Raw genomic sequence first — 20289 nt, 5'->3', positions numbered from 1 at the left:
ACGTGCTAAAGACTTGAATGAAGTATTTCTCCATGACGTCATGATGTATGAACATGGCTGGCTATCATTCCTAACAAGTCTGAGCAACGGTACATCTACGTCCGACGTCGAGATACTGAATTCAAACGTATACTCCAAACATGGCGGAAGCCAGCCTCTGACGTCAAACCGTGCAGTTGAGGAATTCATTAGGAGTCATTTTATCAACGTAGTCGTGACGCCGACGTCTTTCAAATTCCAGACGCGGGTGTAACAAATGAAAGGAATGGGGCATAACTTTTAATAAGGTTATCTTGTATAAGAACGGGTTCCTTCCCTTGCGTTAAAAACTTTTGTGACCATCGTTTTGTTTTCTCTTGGTAACTGAACATAAATCATTAACATAAAACATAATATTTCTGTGCAACAACAGTTACTTTGAAATCTGTTTGTTACTATGTATGTTTAACCAATATCGTTTTTTTGATATTGGTTTATGATTTATTTTTAAATGAATGTTCATTACTTGGTTAGCGACGGTGCCAAATAAAGCAATGCTTGGCTTTTTTTCGATTATATTAATCAGAAGAATGTATATATACATTTAATATTCTGTTTTATAAGGGGTTTGACATCAAAAGTATTATTAAGCAGCCATAAAACAAAAACCTTGTACAAAATATTTATTTATAAATAAAAATGTTCCAGATCTTTCGTATAGTGTTACTTTTCGGTACATAGATTTCTAAATGCTAACTGAATAGTAGATATTAGTTTTCACCTCGGGGAGTAAAGAACGCCCCTATCACGTCATACAAGTTTCTCATAGACGTAGACTTAATAGGATACCGGCTGTTATTTTTCGGTACGTAGCAGGTTCCAGAAAGGATTTGCTTTACACGCGGACCCCCAGAAAGGAAATCCTTTGTCATGCGGCCCGCTAGGGGAAAATTGTTTCATCAGAATTGACAGCAATCCAGGTTGTCAATTATAGATTCAAGATGACTTCGTTACGAAAAACTTCAAAAAGAGCTGTTATTTTTCAGAACATAGTGTATTGAATAGCCTAGATGGGATTACTAAAATAAATATGTCCGAGGCCCCCAAGAAAGAATTCTTTAAGTGTTTGTCAGTATTCAAGGGGCTTTTTGTTAGTTGTTATGGAGACAAAATACAACAGATGCATGGGACACCGGCAATCTCCGCACATAGGTAACTTAAGGCAGCGGCCGCCGATGTCGGACACGCGGGATGTTGACAGGCCAGATGTAGTCTACCAGATGAGACCTCACCCCCCCCCCCCCCACCAACATCCCCCATAAAAGGATTTTCATTGCCAGGTATCATGATCCAAAACCATTAGTTTGGCATATTTCCTTGCTCCAGGATAGGATTTAGATAATTGCCCCCAATGGACCTTTATGGACAGCACCCACTGGAACTGTGGTTCCCGGGCTACATTATTCTGCCCTTAAGTGTTCGCGATCCATTTGGATGTAATCCTTTTGATACTTATGGCTAGCAAATAATAACTTGTATTTTCTTGTGTAACATTTTATACACCAGCCTTGACATACTAATACCATATTTCATCGCTTGCTCGACCACAGAGTCTATGACCTTAGGCTGTTAGTTAGTGATGTTTTGTTCAGTATTCTCAAGTTGTTCACGTATTCTGCAAAAGTTGTCAATGTACATGACGATTGACATTATTCAGTGTTTTGTTGCACATTGAACATACGTTTAACCCGTTCGGTAAAGGTCAAGAAAAGCACACCCATTTGTGTGATTTAGAATACAGACACCCAATACGAGTGGAAACACTTTCAGAGCTTGTATGAAAAGATTACTTTGAAGTCACACTGAATAACAAATGGCACATCTATACTAGACTGAAGTAATCTATATTATGACTATACATGTACCCTGTCCCTAAGGTACCATCTATAGGTAATCACTGTAGTACTGCCTTTGGGTGCTCCCTGCAGTATTCCGTCAAGGTAGGCATGTAGGTACTCCCTTAAGGTACCATCTAAAGGTACTCCTTATAGGTACCCATGTACACGTAGTTACTTCCTGTAGGTACTCCGTAAATATACCCCATGTAGGTACTCCATATAGGTACCACCTGTAGGTACTCGCTGCAGTACTCCCTATGGGTACTTCCTGCAGTAATCCGTAATATACCCCATGTAGGTACTTCCTGCAGTACTCCGTAAATATACCCCATGTAGGTACTCCATATAGGTACTTCCTGCAGTACTCCGTAAATATACCCCATGAAGGTACTCCATATAGGTACTTCCTGCAGTACTCCGTAAATATACCCCATGAAGGTACTCCATATAGGTACTTCCTGCAGTACTCCGTAAATATACCCCATGTAGGTACTCCATATAGGTACTTCCTGCAGTACTCCGTAAATATACCCCATGTAGGTACTCCATATAGGTACTTCCTGCAGTACTCCGTAAATATACCCCATGTAGGTACTCCATATAGGTACTTCCTGCTAGTACTCCGTAAATATACCCCATGAAGGTACTCCATATCGGTACTTCCTGCAGTACTCCGTAAATATAACCCATGTAGGTACTCCATATAGGTACTTCCTGCAGTACTCCGTAAATATACCCCATGAAGGTACTCCATATAGGTACTTCCTGCAGTACTCCGTAAATATAACCCATGTAGGTACTCCATATAGGTACTAATAGTTTCTATTATTCTGTACACAGCCGATTCCTGTTTCACATCAGAAATTTTAACAAAGGAAAGCAAATCTGGGAGTAAGTTTTTGTATTTTATTTCAAGTATGAAGTGAAAACCAACCCTTTCAGAGGTGGTCATATAACCAGAGGAAACACATTAACAACACAAGTACACAGCTGGTTGCTGGGACAAAAACTTCCCAGCAAAAAGCACAAATACATGCTAAACGAAATCATAGACAAAAATATCTTCAAACATATCTGAAAAAACAACAAGTGATATTGACTTTTTGTTACTGCTTTTTAAACTTGTATTGAGATTATAAGATATCAAAGGTACTCTATCAAATATTTTGCCATAAAAAGTGTAGTCAATGATGTCCAGTATTAATATATAATTTCAGATATATAACAGTACATGCATGGAACAAAAATGAACATTTCCAAAATTAAAATACATGTATGATCGTAAGCTTTAAGAAAGCAAACCTATTCAAAAACATAATCTATTGGACGCACCTTTTAATAGTACAAGTCCAACCCTAGCTCATTATGTTGCCGGCTAGTAAAGATCATAAAGGCTTAAAAATAACAACAAAGTTTCGAAGAAATTTAAATTGAGAAAGGATAACCCTTTTTTTAGAATATTATTGTAAATCAGAATATCACTCTGACAACTTCTTATTAACATTTTCCTACAGGATCCACTGCCGGTTTTCCAGTGAAATAATAATCCTGTGATGTTTTGATTAACAAATTACAAGAATACATACAGAGTATTCCTCAGAATACTGGAGAAGACATAAGAACAACAGCTTCATAGAACATTTCTTTTTTTTTAAACAAGATATCACGTGCGCCTCTTCAAGGAAAATACTAAATTTTACAGGATTGTCAAAAAAACAATTTTATGTGAGAAGAGGCCATACTGTTATATAAACACCACAATACTAAAAACGTAGTATTACACCAAACTGAAACTTTTCACAAATGAAATAATTGATTTATGAATTATTTTTTCAATTATCGCTTTAGAAGTCCAATGTGTCTTCTCCATTCCCTAAACATCGAAATGTGCTTTTGAAAGCACAGCGAAAAAATATCGTTGTAGATATGGTTAGAATTTAAGTCTCAGAAAAGACTAAGTCAAGGAAAACTTGGGCCACAAATCTGTTGGAATTTAATAGTTTTCAAACTTTAAGCTTTTTTTTCAAATTGAAAAAAAGAAGAAAATCTGCCAAGAAAAAAATACGGCAAGTGTTCACTTACAATTCTACAGAGAGTGGCCGAGAATTTTGCTTCAAAAACAAAACAAGAAGAATTAGACACAGAAGTTCAGAAATAGAACATTGTCTGAATGTTAAATAAGGATAAGTTAAATAATACCTAAAAATATACATCTTAGATATATAGGTAGTAAATTTCTGTTAAAGCACACAAAAAAAAATAAAATCATTAAGTCAACAAACATTCCTTTTTCTTAAGGAATTTAAAACTGTTTGAAGTATGTATAGCACTTTACAGTGTCAGCATTTTTACAAATGGTTTGAGATGTGTACAAGAACTTTATATTATGTATGTACATTTCTATATATGTTACAAATATTCCTAGATCGGGCATGCTAACGAAATGCCCATGTCATCAGTAGAAAATTTAAACAAATAGGAAAAATTAAATACGTCCTTTAAAGCTGCACCCTCACAGATTAAATGTTTTGACAACTTTTTTTATATTTTGTCTTGGAACGAGCCATTTTTTTGCGAAAATGCATGGACACCAGTTATATAAGACTGCTGACAAAAATAAGATCGCGTCTTTTTATATATTTAAGTTCAAAAATTGATGTTTTATTCATTTTTCTTAACCGTTAATAACAGTTTAAACCATAAAACATTAATTTTCGAAAAGAAATATGGAAACCTGCACTTTGATCTTTTGGCAGCAATCTTTTATCATTGGTTTGCAGATATTTACGCAAAAATTTGCTCTTTCCAAGTAAAAAAATAAAAAAGTTGTAAAAACGGTTTATCTGTGAGAGTGCAGCTTTAAGCCAATTAGGTTTTTTCACCTTATTAAAATATGATGACTTTCGATAGTATGGTATTATTTCTGAATTTTTTATCTGTGCATGTAACTGTGCTTGAAGTACATTTTGTATCTAAAAGGTATGACAGTCAGAAAAAATGTTAAACAATTAATACTTGTATATTGAGTTTCCTGTTAATAATATTATAATTTAATACTACATTGTCAAGTTATTTATCATGAGAATAAAAAAACCGCCCCAAAAATAGTTATTAAACCAAAATGCACATTCATTTTGTTAATTTCAAGTTTTAATGTTTTTTTTTTTCAATGGATAAAAGAGTTCACGGTGAGTATGTCCAATCAGATGTTATTTTATATAAAGATTTTATATACCATACTTCCTCAAAATGTAAAGACAGAGAAAACCCAACAGTCTGAATTGAAACTGAACAACAAAATACAAATACACCTTTAACTTTTGTCTCTATAATAAATCTACCAGCCCCCATTCCAAACACAATACTGCATAGGAGCTACAAATTATAATACACCCAAAGGTGGGCATATACAAATCTGAGTGATTACTACTTTAAAATACAGGGTTTAATGGATATTTCTACACAGTTCGAAAAGTTTTAACAATTCCTGAAATAATCTCATTTTCAAAGGCATGTTCACGGAAATAAGAGTCCATGAACCAGACCACTTATATATATTAGTTAAAAATGTGGTGCTTCCCACAAACAAAATATGATTCTATTTACAAATGGTATTGATATGAAATTATGAATACAATACAAGAATGCCTTTTGTCATACAAAGTTGTAAAAAATCTTGTTCTTGCTCTATATTAACATAAAATGTTTATTAAACTCACTGAACAAAACACCAATAGCACAAAGTCTAATGAAAGTCTTTTTGTCGGTGCTAACATTACACAAAGTCCAACAATGTTAACAGCACAGGTCCTTTAACAGCTAGGCCATACATATACACTGAAACCATGCGTTTCCACTTTCAAATCCATCAAATGTCCAGCAGTCACTGATTATTTATACAAGTTGACTAGATCATTGCAACATCCCGAATGTCAGAGTTACACCGTTGGTCTGCCTTAAAACTCCATAAATAATAAAATTCCATTTGTTTTCAGTGGTGATTTTTTCTCTTTTTTTTTCTCACTTTCTGTTGATTCCATCAAACAGTGTTGTGGTTATGCACTCGGTTTTATTCAACATGGTGTAAAAGTAGCCATTTAGGATAAAACGAGAAGCAACAAAAAGTAGTCTACGTAGTCAGTTATTAGGAAAAAAAGTCTAGGAGGTATTTAAAGGCAGTCCTCTCCTGGTTAATCTTGTGATGTCATCTGACAGGGTGCTGGCGTACCAATGAAGCATTGTACAACACACATGCTACGCCTCATCCGGGAGAATTGTGATACACAATCGCCTCTCTGGCCAGCGGTATGTTTTTGGCAACAAAAGCTGAAATTGGAAAAAATAAGGTTTTATAGTCAACTTTGGGAGAAAGTATTATTAAATATCTGAACTGCATTAACATACTGCATTTAGTGCCAAGAATGATTCTTTAATGAAATATCACATAAATATGTAGTTTTTTTATATTTTTATTTTAAAAGTATCAAAACATTTTAAACCATATTTTAAATATAATGTCAAATGAAACAAAATTTTCCCATGCACATCAAAGTTCTCGTATTTAAATGTCTGTCATACATATTAAATCATTCGTGTCAAACATGAGGCTTACATCAGCTGGATTTGAAAGTTCCTGTAGGTCTATGCACATTTCCTCAATGAAATCGTCCGCAAGGAGAACCTGGAGCCACAAACCGTGGGCCGCAAATGGATGCTCCTCATCCGCTATCGAACCATTCACGCTCGGTGAAACAAGGGTGATGGCAGAGTCGTTTGTCGCACTCATAAATGTGAAATGTCGGCCGTGCCGTAACCTTCCTCTGTAATTCAAAGATATAGTTTTAGTAAGGAAACAGTGAAGACCTAGAAAAAAAATGAGCATTTTCAAGATTTGTAATAATATGCATTGAGTCTCTGAATCTTGGACCAAGATACAAATTATCTATCGAGGAAAACAAGACTTAAGTGGGTACAGATAAAAATAACTTATTTTAATTTAAAAAAAAATACCAGTTTTATCAGTTGATTATGTCAATTGAATCTCCACAATAAACTGATAAATACCTCAATGCTAAAGGTAAAAGGGAGGCTGCTTCCAAGTTAAATTTAAGATGTACAAATTCCAGTGTTCGTGTCCGCAACAACTCCGTTGGGGCGTCAGAACTCTCCACACTGTCAAATGACCCTTTCCGTGATCTTGGCCGACTGTAAGAGACAATGTGTGTTATTTTAGATGCTAGTATAACGGCATCAAAATAAAATGGAAACAGTATGCTTGATAGATAAATAAAAAAAATCCATAAAAGAACAATTTTGTAATTTTTCTCCACTTAAAACTATTTTGAAATATAGTATTGAGAAAAACAGATACAAGTATATCAAAATTGATGATTAAATTAATTTTGTTAACTACTACTAATTATTTTTGACAAAATATGTGGGTATCAAGTTGAAACTTGCAAGTTTTTTTGTAACATACACATTCAATTTTACCAGTTTTTAATAGCAATTCTAAAATTAAAATTTGACATTTTAACTCATTTAGCCTTTGAGTCTTAAACTTAAGACCTAAGACATAATTTAATATGGGCCCTGATTTTCTTCATATCATGTATGATTATTGTAAAGCGAGGAAATGAACTATTTTCTTCTTCAAAGAACGGATGAGGACATTAATACTCACTTGAAACCGTCTATTTTTGATTGTAAGTGTGGATCCAACCCACGAGATAATGTTGATTTGATCTGGTCAGATTCTGAAAATAGAAATCAGCATTGTTGAAGTAAATCATTTATCCAATTGTACATTGAAAGAGACTACTATTAAAACATGCATAAATGGAACAGCCATTTGTAATTTACAGACACAAAAAGGACTATAATGCAACGATGGAATAAACAGTCAGGGGCATCAGTGGAGCAGACAGTTTATTTTGTTTCATTTCTCCACTCATTAACCGCATTTCAGCCAATTAAACAACTGCCTTGTTCAGAAATAATTGCTTAGCCAATTTAGAAAGATCTATGCTTGAAATAGCTTTTCAGGGAAATATGATTCTAAGTATTGAACAAGCTCTGAACGGAGACCAGAAATAGAATCCAACCACAGGAAAACCTATAATAAAACCCATAAAGTTCTCAAGTAATTAGCTTTGCATGGGAATCATATAACTTCTATATAAAAGGACTTGAAGCGACAAAAAATCCATTTCCCATAACCTCCCATGAGGGTGTTTGTACCACACGGGGCAAGTCTTCGCTGAGGGTAGAGGCCCCCCACATTCCCTGAGAATGTTTCAATGTGTGATAGAATCATGGCAAACTGTGAAGCTGCCAGTTGGAAACATCGCGGTAGCCAATAACAGCCTCCACTGGCTAGACCCCCATCACAGCTATGACATCAATGCATCAACAATTTTTTGTCTCTTTTATTAATATTCATTAGAGAGGAAAAAATGTATTCACAACATTTTAGCACATCAATATTTTAGCATGTCATTGGCAGAATACCTTATGTCAAACATATGCTTTGGAAATATAACAATCCTGTAATTCACACAATAAGAAGCATCTTGATTTTAACAGCTGTTTATTTTCATGATGTCTGTAAGCTTATTCTTATTTATTCAACAATATGACTACAGAGAAGCAGACATGGTATCTAAGTCCATGTTTAACACAATAGGGCAGTCCTTCAGAATTCTATGTTTGACTGTTTTATGTTAAGCCAACCTAATTAACCTGATTAGCTTGTCCGTCCTCCAACACCTCATGTAGATATGATATTTGTTAAAATTTATATTGTTTTCTTACTGTTTATATGAAATTTTCAATCCTCATTTTTTTTTAGTAACAGAATTGTTTCCACCTTGAGCAGCTAATAGAATATAGCCAATGGCCATCTCAGTCCATATCAATATGTTCTATGATTTATATGATCATGCTTAAGCCATATTCGAACAACTCACCAATGATAGATATATGTCCCCTCTCAGCATCGTCCTCATCATCGTCAACGATCCCATCCTTAAATGAGAGGCTGTCTCGATCGTTCTCTCCTGGCTCTTCCCATGAGCACTTGCTGTTTACGCCACTTAGGTTCGATCCTTCCTGCTCAATTCCGCTATCCACTTTCTCCTGGAGAGTGGGGCCAATTTCGAATATCGATTCTCCTCGTCGCATGTCTGTTATTAACCATGGACCTCCCGCTCTGAAAGAACAGTGAAATAGAAATTACTTAAAACAATATTCACAAGACATGAAGCTATAACTAAGTTAAGTTTATAATCATTGTATAACTTCATTTAATACAAGGCAACACAAAATAATTCAACAACGTTAGTTCTGTTTTATTCAGCTGCATTTGAAAGAAAATGTGAAACAAAAACTTTTAACAGCTGACTAAAGACTTTCTGCATTGTACAAATACATGGACGAAATAAAATTATGCTGAACTTGGTTTGCACTCCTGTTTGTATATTTCTAACATGAAAGGAAATGTAAAACCTAAAAAAAACAGCTGGCTAAAGTCTTTCTGTATTGTACAACACATGTACGAAATCAAATTATGCTGAATTTTGTTTGGACTCCTATGTTTGTATATTTCTTTATCAACAAACTGTATGAACTGTTTTACATAAATGAAGACATGTGATAAAAGATGAGAAATCAAACAAAGGATTAAAAGAACTCAAAGGCTCAATTCATGTGCACGATAATGAAAATGATCGATTAAAGATTGCTGGTTGGAGACAAAAATTCATGTTTCGTGTGCTTGTTTATTTGATAATCACTTGAACAAAACAGTTTTCAAGTGTTAAAAGCATTTTCAAAACACATTTTAAAAATATTTTTTAGACATTTTAAGAGTCAAAGGAATCCATCAAAGGAGAAAAGTTGTTGATGATCTGTGTTCAAACCAGTTCAATAATCACAAAATGAAACAATTATTCAGTACAAGAATTTGATCACGAAAACCATATTGTAAAAAATACAATTCGTAAAAAATCCATTTAAATGTTTAATAATTTAGAAAAATTACCTTCAGTCAATTATAAAAAACTTTAACTACCATATTTTTTTTTGTATTTCATGTACCTGTTTTTCTACAGAACAAATGCCCTCTACTTACTGTGAGATTGAGCGGAGGAGTTCGATCACCCCAGGGCCGTTCCAATGCTGCGCGGCCTGCAACTCTTCCGTACACACACCCACAATTTGTACAAAGCACACGGGGCCGAACGGAGTCGTGATGGGGTGGAGGGACGGGTCGTCTGCCATTAACATGTGCTGGACACGAGACTCGCTACCATCCAGGGGAATATGCCATGGCACATGGTCGCCACTGTACACCTTGTTCTCTGTTATATTCACAATAACGTATAAGTTTTGTTCAGTTGTATGTTATCATAGTATGAACTTATGATGAACATGAGTACCCAACTTTAAATCAACATTTTCTAATACTTCATTTCTTTGGCCTGACAACTAAATGTATAGAAATATAACAAATTCATAGATCTGAAAGAACTATACACTGTATGAGAGCAGAAATATATTCCATAATGTAGATCATTAATTTAACATCTTGAATATTCTTACAACTGTTGTCTCCATCATGAAAACCCATGTGTTCCATAATATTTCAATGTATTTACCTGTTTGAAAGACGTATCTAGCCAATGCCTGCATGAGAGTTGCGGGCCATGTAGGAGGATTTGTCTCCCCTGGTTCTCGCTTCAGACGAAACGTCAGCTCAAAACCGAACCCACTTGGTCCATCTGTACCCTGACATCTGAAAACAAAAACATGATTTCGATTAATTTTATAATGAACTATACATGTTGTTCTCATAACATGTGTTCTATGAGCCTTAAACGAAACATTCATGGAAATTTAAGAAATATCTACATCAGAAATTAAAGCCAAGGCAGCCGTCAAAAATCATTGGGAATATTTTTGATCATCAGTGTAGATTATTTGCATGCTAGGTATTGTAGGCATGCATGTTTATCTACCATTGCTTACTGTTTTTGTCTCACTATCTCGGTTTGTGGATTTTCTTGCATTAAAATGCACAATTTATCAAATCGCAGTCGTGTCAGTAAGCATCAAAATTGCAGAAAAATAGTTTATTGGATATAAGAAAATCATTTTTTGGCAATATGTAAGAGATTTTAAGACATATGGAACTTGCATGTCCATTGTATGCGCTTACAAAATAGTCCTACATACTGACTTTTTACATATAAGGAATGCAAGAAAAAAAATACACACAAAAGCATGAACAACTTTAAATCATGATTAAAACCATAAATATTGATAAAACTGTACTCTTAAACATGCTTTGTAGTTTATACTTCAGTCATGCATTTATAATTTATGTTTATAAAATACAAGCATGTTTTGGGGTATGATATTTTTTTTATAGATATCATGCTTTTTATCGGGCTGTTACAATATGCTTATAATACATGTACTTTTGAATATTAAAATGAATGAAGTATTTTTATGAATCACTTTGATCTAACAAAGATAGCAGTCTCCCTAGGGTGAACCACAGTGGCAAGAGGGAACTATGACTACAATAGCCACAGATACAAGTATGACTCAGTATGAACTACAATCACCATATAAATTGATACCACTGCTCTTATTAAAAAATACATTATTTCTAATGTACATTGATATATATTCATCTACCCATGTCGCCCAAGAGGTCTAAACCTTTTTGAAACAAATTGCTATCTGTTGAGTTACAGTATAAACAAATCATTTGTTTTACTTTCCCAAAAAGGTCTTAGGGGGTAAATTTATACTAAACTGTAGCAATTTTTTTTAAAACATGTGCATGAAACAAAGAAAATAAAATTTGGCTCGAAAGCAAATCTGCTGGCAATTATTACACTTCAACAGGTATAACAAATGACCCATATTCATAATCTTCAGATCATATTATGTTCAAAGAAAACATATTCAAGCTTTCTATAACATCAACATTTAAATGTCCCGTATGTCCTGACAATACAATGAAAACAAGTTTGCCCAATTGCCAAGTTCACAGCTATACAATGGCAATCAAACTGATAATCATTCAATCAATACTCCATTGTTTTCAGTTTTAAAATCTTTCTATTCACTGGGCTTGTATACCAAACAGTTTCGAATTTCCCCTCATTTCAATATTTTACTTCATATAACATTATTTTCTATTTATCTGACACGAAACCACTGTTCCGAAAACTGAGTTTGGAATTTCGCCATTGCCCCCTTTTCAAAATACTGACAATCACTTCACATATTCATAGAAAATCAGCAGATAATAACTAATACATTTCATGCATTTAATTCTACTGATTTCTATTATACTTAATATCCATAAATAGAAACATCTTCCATTCATTTAAAAGTACGCCATTAAATCACTACTTTTTAAAGGACAAGATCGATAGTCAATCACAGAAGTCTCGTTTAATTTCCAATTGAAATTATAAAGCTTTATAAAATGCATGACCTCTCGAATATTCAGGTTCTATTTGCTTTTGGCCAATTCTTTTCTAATAATCAAGATTTGAACATCAGTCTGAATTAACTCATAATTATTTTGAGGTGTTTGTGTGCTAAAATGCCCAGGCAGCATGCACACTTAATTTATAAATTATTAAGGTTCGTTATTTATTTCCAAATTTTTATTAAAATGACCTATTTTCCCAGTCAGACAGGCCCCAGCCCCATTCCCAAAATGGTGAGAAAAAACACTGTGCTCTTATTCCTCCCCCCATTATGTTGCTGAACTAAATCAAACCATATTCCATAAACACTATGATAATGACTATGAATGACCATGCAGGTTTTGTCATCCCATGGAATGTAAATATTACAATTGGATTTTAATTGAATCTAACATGTATTATAAGTCAATTAGATTTCTCAATAGATAAACCTCATAATACGAGACGAAAAATGGAACAGGTAGATAGCTTAATTGACGATGAAACAGCAAAAATGATTATTATATTTAAACAAATTTAGTTTCAATTGACAATAAACCTTGCACTTGCATGCATTTTACAGGTAAGATAAAAACTAAAATTAAAGGAAGCTTAAAAACGTAGAAATGACTTCTTTTTTTTGAAATAAAATAAACTCTTCAAATCATAAAAAAATACTTTTTCAAATAAAATAAACTCTTCAAATCATAAAAAAAATATTAAGTGGGAACTAAAACTTTGGTATAATCTTTTCAAAATATAATAAACTTCTAAAATCATGTAAGAATCATTAGTTCACATTGTTGAAAATATCAATCAATGACTGGGCCTATACACTGAATTATGGTGCCCCTGTTGAAATACATTGACCAAACAAGAGCGACTGACTCGGCTCATAGAAATGGTTTTATTTCAAATGCTTTACTTGTGGCATTTTTAAGATTACTGCAAATATGGAAGAATCCTTCATTACAATACATTATTCTCCCCCCTGCAGACATGAGCGTTCTTAGGCCTACAAAAAATACTAGCCATCAATTGTTAACATAATAGACAATCCCTGTTCAAGTATACAATACAAGCCCCCCCTCCTAGTGCTTCAATAGCTCTACCATATCATTTATACCCCATCTTGTACTGTAACCATTTAAAAATTAATGATTTTCTCAAGACATCCTTAAGCACTTTGTCTTCATATTACCAAGGACACAGTTTTGAGTCTTATAATGAAATTTAATTTCCCCTATTGTTTAAACTGTAAGCAATCATTGTAAACAAGACAGACAGACCACCCAAATATGAAACTGTCAAATAAATATTGAAATGTCCCTATCTTATCTATAGAATCCCCTCAGTTGTGGGTGTAGACCCAAAACGCCCACATACACAACACGGACAATCTTCACTCTTACATAAACCAAAATAATGTAATGTTTTAAATGATACAGATGTTAGCTTTTATTTCTTATAAATTCATTGATTGAGATTTTGGTTTTGGTCATTTTTTTTCAATATATACTTGATCTAAAGAAAACCTGAATCACTTATCCTAACACTTTCTAACAACATCATTTTTCCATTCTGCTGTTTTCCGCAAACTCACAAATGGAGTTTAAAAACCATTCAACCTGCTGAGACCGAAGCTGATGTAGTAACAAAGCAGAGGAACCCAAGAAATGAAGATTTTAGAATATAGCCCCTTAATCTACTTACTCATGCACACGTCCGTCACCATGCAGGTCGGAGAGACCGAAGCTGATGTAGTGCCAATGCGGGGGAACCCCCTTGTCTGGGTCGCCGGGATTCGCGTACATGCTGATGTAGTCAAGTGGGTCCGGACCTCCAAGCCTAGGGAAGAAACATGTATAGAACATGTAAATAACTCTTGTCATAAAACTGATCATTGAAGAAATAGTACCATAGATACATGTATCTAAGAGATTCCAGCAATGATAGAAGAAATGGGTGTAATAAACATTCTGTACGGTAGGAACCTTCCATCATACTAGTTCATGGCAGTTTGTCCATAATATCATGCCTACAATTATGTTTTCGCATAAGAGGAAGCAAACTACAGAATACAAACTTGTGCATTTATGAACATGTTCAAATCTTTGCTTTCAGACAAGTCAACAAAAAAACTGTTGCAGGTTCCTGTATACCAGCACTTACAGATATTATTGAGTTATAAAAGAAACAATGTGATATAAAAAATTGTAACATTACTACAACTCTGTTTACAACTATGTCATATTAAATAGCTGAGTTCAGCATGGGGTAAATCTGAGGCTTAGTTACAAGATCCTATACCAGTTAAACAGTATTACTAGATAACACTTTTGTCATTTAAAATAAATTAATGAAAATACAGATACAAGGATAATCTCATTGTACAGCACCTAGTGGCTCAATCTATTGTTCCCAAGTATGGCAAATGTAAATATTATCATCTAGCTGAATAAAAGCTCGTACTCTTGTCTTACTTCGAAGCCGTAACAGAGCAGCCCCCCATCGGTGGTCAGTCTTTTGACAATTCTGCACCATTACGTGCCACCATAATCACAGAACACAGGCTATCACCCATTTCAGATTTAATATCGGCAGTTTTAAATTTATCGTATTTTGATGTAAATGTATTTCTCATAAATTCTGTCTTTATGATAATCTTTCAACCACATGCTAAGAAAACTTTGCGACCAGCTACAATCAAATCTCAGATCATTATCACCCATGAAGAAAGAAATTTGCATAACTTTAATAAATTAGTAAATAACTTCATGCCACATTTGATAAATTTTAAAACTACATTTTTTTTTTTGCTTTTGTCAACAAGGTATAAATCTCAAAATAATAGCAACAGAAGCAAAGGGCCTTAGAAGTGTCATTTTTGTGTCAATTTAATGAGTCTCTGCGCTAGTATTGAAATCTACTCTACACTCTTACAGTCCGCAGGGGGTCGGCATTATCTCAAGCGATAATAATCTCCGATCTCAAGTCAATATACACGGCCCGGTCTTACTCTAATGTGATTTTACTATTTACTTTACTTCAGCATGGGAGACAAGTACGATGTCGACTTTCAAAGCTGAATTTCCCTCAAGCAATTGGTGTTTATTCACTAGTGGAGGTCACAATCAATTATCCCATATTTGAAAATTCATCCATGCATCTTAATGTCTGGACATAAATTCAACAGCGTGAAGCTATACTAATCCCATAACAGGGAATTTATCCCTCCTGGAGCCTCTGATTAAATAATATTTTTTCTTAAATGTTATTCTCTTGAATGCCATTTCTTTGGACATGCAAAAAACCCATGTATGGACACTTTTAAAAAGCTGTGCCAATTAAGACTTGCTTAAATTATCATTCCATTTTTCACTATATATCTATGATTTTCCATTTGGCCATTACAATTTCTGCTTTTTATTTTCAGCAAAACTTTCAGTTAAACTTTTGCGAAGTACATCAAATACCAAGAAGGACCTAAATTGAATATATAATTATGCGTGTCATAGACAGAACCTAGTTTTATTAGCACATCAGGAATGACCAGCCCTGCTCCCCTGCAGCTAAAGGAGAACTTCGGTCTGAATTATTGTAACAATAACAATGCTCCAATCTATGCCCTCCTACAATGTTTATACATCTTCGCCAGCAAGACAAATTTATATCCCCAGTCTATATTACAATAATCCGCTGAACTGGGACCATTGTGAAGTTTTTAAGAGTTAATAAAACATTATCTAAATTGTGACTTGGCTAAATTGTTAAGCTAATCTTGTATTTTCTTTACATCAATGGTATCATCGCTACATTTTTAGCTCAAATATAAAAAGTATATTAAAAAATAACTGGTACATTATTTTATGATTTTGTTTGAACGATAAAAACCTAAACTAAATTATTAAAATAAGGTTGGTTACTGCAAGTACTATTCATATAAAGTACACTCTATGTAAACAATTGAAAAATTAAATATGTAAACAGAATTGTCAGAAAAGTTGATTCTGTGGGACAAGTAATAAAAATTCATCATCCGAATGTGAAAGTTTTAAAACAACATTTCCAATTAGGGTGGGGCGTTTCTCCTAAATAGAGAAACTTGGCCATTAATCTTGAGGAAATCTTCATTCTAGTTATGTGGACAATTATGTTCATTTGATTATCATGTGAAAGAGAACATATGGTTGTGAACATATGGTTGCCAGTCAGGATAAAGCAAAACATATAACTGTGAAAATTTAAGGGAAAAAATATCAACAACTCCTTTTTGGGCGAATTCGATGCCTTTACGCATATTAGCTTAATTTGATACAAATAATTACCTCCTAGCAAGTTTAGTGATTGTTTCTTGTTTATAAACAAACTGGTATCTGGCTGCCCTGGTCATTTGAATTTGCAAAAATCACATAACAGAACTAATGGCTGACAATACAGGGTATCAACGGGGATCAGACAAAATCACTTTTGTGATTAATTTGGTGTTATGTTACATAAGAAGGAAGATTTTGAAGACATTTTCATTGTCTACCATTCCACACCCTACTACAGTTGAGTGGAGAAAATTTAAACAACTGGCTCAAATTTCTTTCCACCCCAGAGAATTGTGGTAAACAGCTTTTTGGGAACAATAAAACTGTGCTTAGAGTTCCAACAAGAATGTCAGATTTTCATAACACTTTACAAACATTCAATCTTTTGTCAATTTTTCTACACTGAAAACTAGTAACCTCCATGTGCTCTTAGCCTCTTAAAGTAAAAAACAATTTTGAGGAGGTAATCTATTTTTATGTGGTTTATTATTTTCTTTAGCTAAATTTAGCACTCATAAGTACAAATGCATTCAAAATATTTAATAATATTTTTTTCTTTTCAACCCCAAACTACAATCAAAATAAATACAAATCATATAAAAATACTTTAGCCTATTTTGTTAACATTTTTCCCTGGCAGCTATTTCAGATTTGCAGGCCAACAGTACAAGCATACAAATAGAAAAAGACAATTTTTCTCTCATTCAAATTTATTTCACTAGACTTCTCTCCTACCAACGAACCCATCTGATCTTAACAAAGCGATCAAAATACCACTGCTATACAAAGACTCAAGTGACATCTATTACTGCAGTTTGAGGTGTAATTAAAAAGTATTTATTGAATTGGTATAGGTAAACCTGTAGTAGATAGGTGGGTTATTTTCTGTTGGAGAATAAAATCAAATCAATAAGACTACATCCCCCACATAGAGAGTGGCCATAACCAGGACCCCCTTCAAAGATTATAGTCAATAAACAAACAACCAACTACAAACAATTATATCAATCGGATTTTATTGAACCTCTATCGCTGGAGGCAGATTTGCAATTTCTCTTTATATTCATACAATCCTTTATCTGACCAATTTATGCATTTCAACTGTCTAAAAATTATTTAATTTTTTGGTGCATCACGCCTTACCACATTTAATTAGATAAATGCATATTAACAAAAACTAACCTAAGTCCTATAATTAATTTTAAATAGATAAGATTTGGTCCTCTTCATTTCATAAGGAAAATATCAAATTACCTCAGTAGTATTGTTTTTCCCTCATCATTATGGGAATGGGCCTGGGTCTTTCTGATTGGGGCAAATATGTCCCTTAGACTCAAATTGGGAATTTCAATTTCGCAAATGAACAAGAATGCTTGAAAAATCGACAGAAGATAAAAAAAAAGTGATAAAGTTTGTTGCTTTAAAATAACCAAAAAAATATTTTGAGGGTCTATTTTTTATGAAATATTAATTATAATAAAGAACATAATCTAGGAAAAAAAGACAGCAATGCATGATTTCATTAAAATGAGTTTATCATCTATATTTTTCATTATATTATGAAAAATTGTACACTACATACATAACAGACAAAATACTCCAAATGCAAACTATGCAATGTATCTTCTTTATGTTAATAATAAATCATAAACTTACAGAGATTTTAAACAAAAGAAAGAGCATTGCACAGTCTTCCCAAACTTGTAAAAAATTCTGCCAGTCCACCAGACAGGCATTTCATTTGGAAGTTTTAGCCTGTCAGAAAAATTATATTTCTGTCCAAACATTTTTGACACCTGAGCCGAAGCAATTGAGTGTTGCTTTTTTTATCGGAACTTGTTGCAAACCAACAACCAATAAAAAACAGTTGTAACAAAATGCTGTCTGGGCTATCAACATCATGATTGCATTTCTGAAATGGCTGACTATTGTTGATGTCAACAAATGTGGGATTGACCGCTTAGGCAAATAAACAACGAAATGACAAAAGTTGTCGCTGTTAGGTATCTTTTTTATGCTATACCAGGTATAGTGTCCCAACATATGCTTTCAAACAGTGAAATAACAACAATCTTCTACTAAAACAAATAATTCTTCTCTATTTCTTTCATGTTTTTCTGTGAGATATCAATTATGATATTTTCACTGCTCTAATGGACATTGTTTCCTGTTTTGAATAATAATGCATAATAAATGTAAAGTAGCATACACTTATCCTGGTAGAATTCTTTTGAAAGGATGTCATGATGTAATGTTTCTCACATTTCCTACTGATGTCAATAAATTTGACAGAATTCTTTTTTCAAACATAGTTATTTAGTATCAGCGCATGATGGATTTACATAACTTTTGATTATGGACAATTTATATTTCCAATTGTCAATAATTTGACAGAATTCTTTTTTCAAGCATAAACTTATTTAGTGCATGATCGATTTTACTTAACTTTTGATCATTGACAATTTATATTTTCACTCGTGGTTACCTTAAAATGGAACATTTTAATATTATCTATACTAGTTGTCCTACAATTAATTATTATTGTATTAATAATAATTAAAAATATCATTGAAATTCTAGGTAAAATTAATAACATTTCAATTTGTTGAACATGAACTATTATTTAGAAGAAATAATTACTGTTTTTTTTAAATTGTTTATAATTTAAATACATCGTAAATGTCTGTCTTCTCAAATGTGTTTTGCTATACATCAAACTATTTCACGGAAAAACGTTCAAACCATCTTTTGTTTTGTATATTTTCTCTGACAGATTAACCCCAAAAAGGCAAAATGGCTGAACAATCTAACTTAGAAAAATATGTGAAGTCAACTCACCAGTATTTTACGAGTGCTGTGACTTGGAGAGGATTTGGCTGGTCCGGATATAACTTCCTACATGCTGAATATATGGCTTCTAATCCCGGGGGAGTCACAGGTACCTGATAATTCTGGTAATTTGGAGCAAAATAATTGTCTCTTTCATCCATGTTTGCTTGGTTGTAAGGCATTTTTGTAAATGATCCGTTTTACTCCCTCACTGTTATATTTCTTGCTGATGACGTCAGAAGAATTTATAAAACATAAAAAACAAACAATATTGCAAATATTTTATTGTGTTGTTAACATAACTAATATGATAAATAACAAAATTGAACCTATTGAGGGCCTGTCATCTTCTCATTATAAATGTAATCTGTAAACACTTTGACTTTTGATTGGTAAACTCTTTAAGTAGAAGAGCCGTTGCAGACCACCCAAGTTGGCGGAACTTAACGAATGAATATCTGACCAATTAAAATAGTCGGATATTAAAACGAATATTTACGTATACTTCCGACCAAAACCGGGAGATGTGGTTACGCTAAACTATTTTTTCCAACTATTTATTTACAGACTAGAACTGTACTGTACAGTACAATATCATAATGCGATAACTCTAACACAACTAAATGATTCTCTCTAAGGAATTGTCTTTGATTGAAGAATCTGCTCTAGGAGTATAATATGTGATTTAGTTGTTTTTCCCTGCCAATGGGCATACGCCAGGGATGAGAGGTGCGGACCCGTGCTCACGCCAATGGATAAACGGTGTAAGCCGGGATC

General features: G+C 33.5%; 1 protein-coding gene across 1 annotated transcript; it reads right to left on the bottom strand.

The window, feature by feature from the left end:
- Positions 1-2769: 2769 nt before the first annotated feature.
- Positions 2770-19855, bottom strand: LOC128211954 (suppressor of fused homolog). Its single transcript, XM_052917120.1, has 9 exons — positions 19522-19855; positions 14081-14215; positions 10535-10671; positions 10009-10237; positions 8846-9087; positions 7561-7633; positions 6942-7082; positions 6490-6697; positions 2770-6203 (listed from the first exon to the last, which is right to left on the bottom strand). The coding sequence occupies exons 1-9, from the start codon at positions 19692-19694 to the stop codon at positions 6132-6134; spliced, it is 1410 nt and encodes a 469-aa protein (XP_052773080.1). The 5' UTR covers positions 19695-19855; the 3' UTR covers positions 2770-6131.
- Between the last annotated feature and the right edge of the window lie 434 nt (positions 19856-20289).

Source organism: Mya arenaria, chromosome 12, assembly GCF_026914265.1.
Source record: "Mya arenaria isolate MELC-2E11 chromosome 12, ASM2691426v1".
Lineage (NCBI taxonomy): Eukaryota > Metazoa > Mollusca > Bivalvia > Myida > Myidae > Mya > Mya arenaria.
Note: the sequence above shows the minus strand (reverse complement) of the source record. Positions and strands in the feature narration are given on the sequence as shown.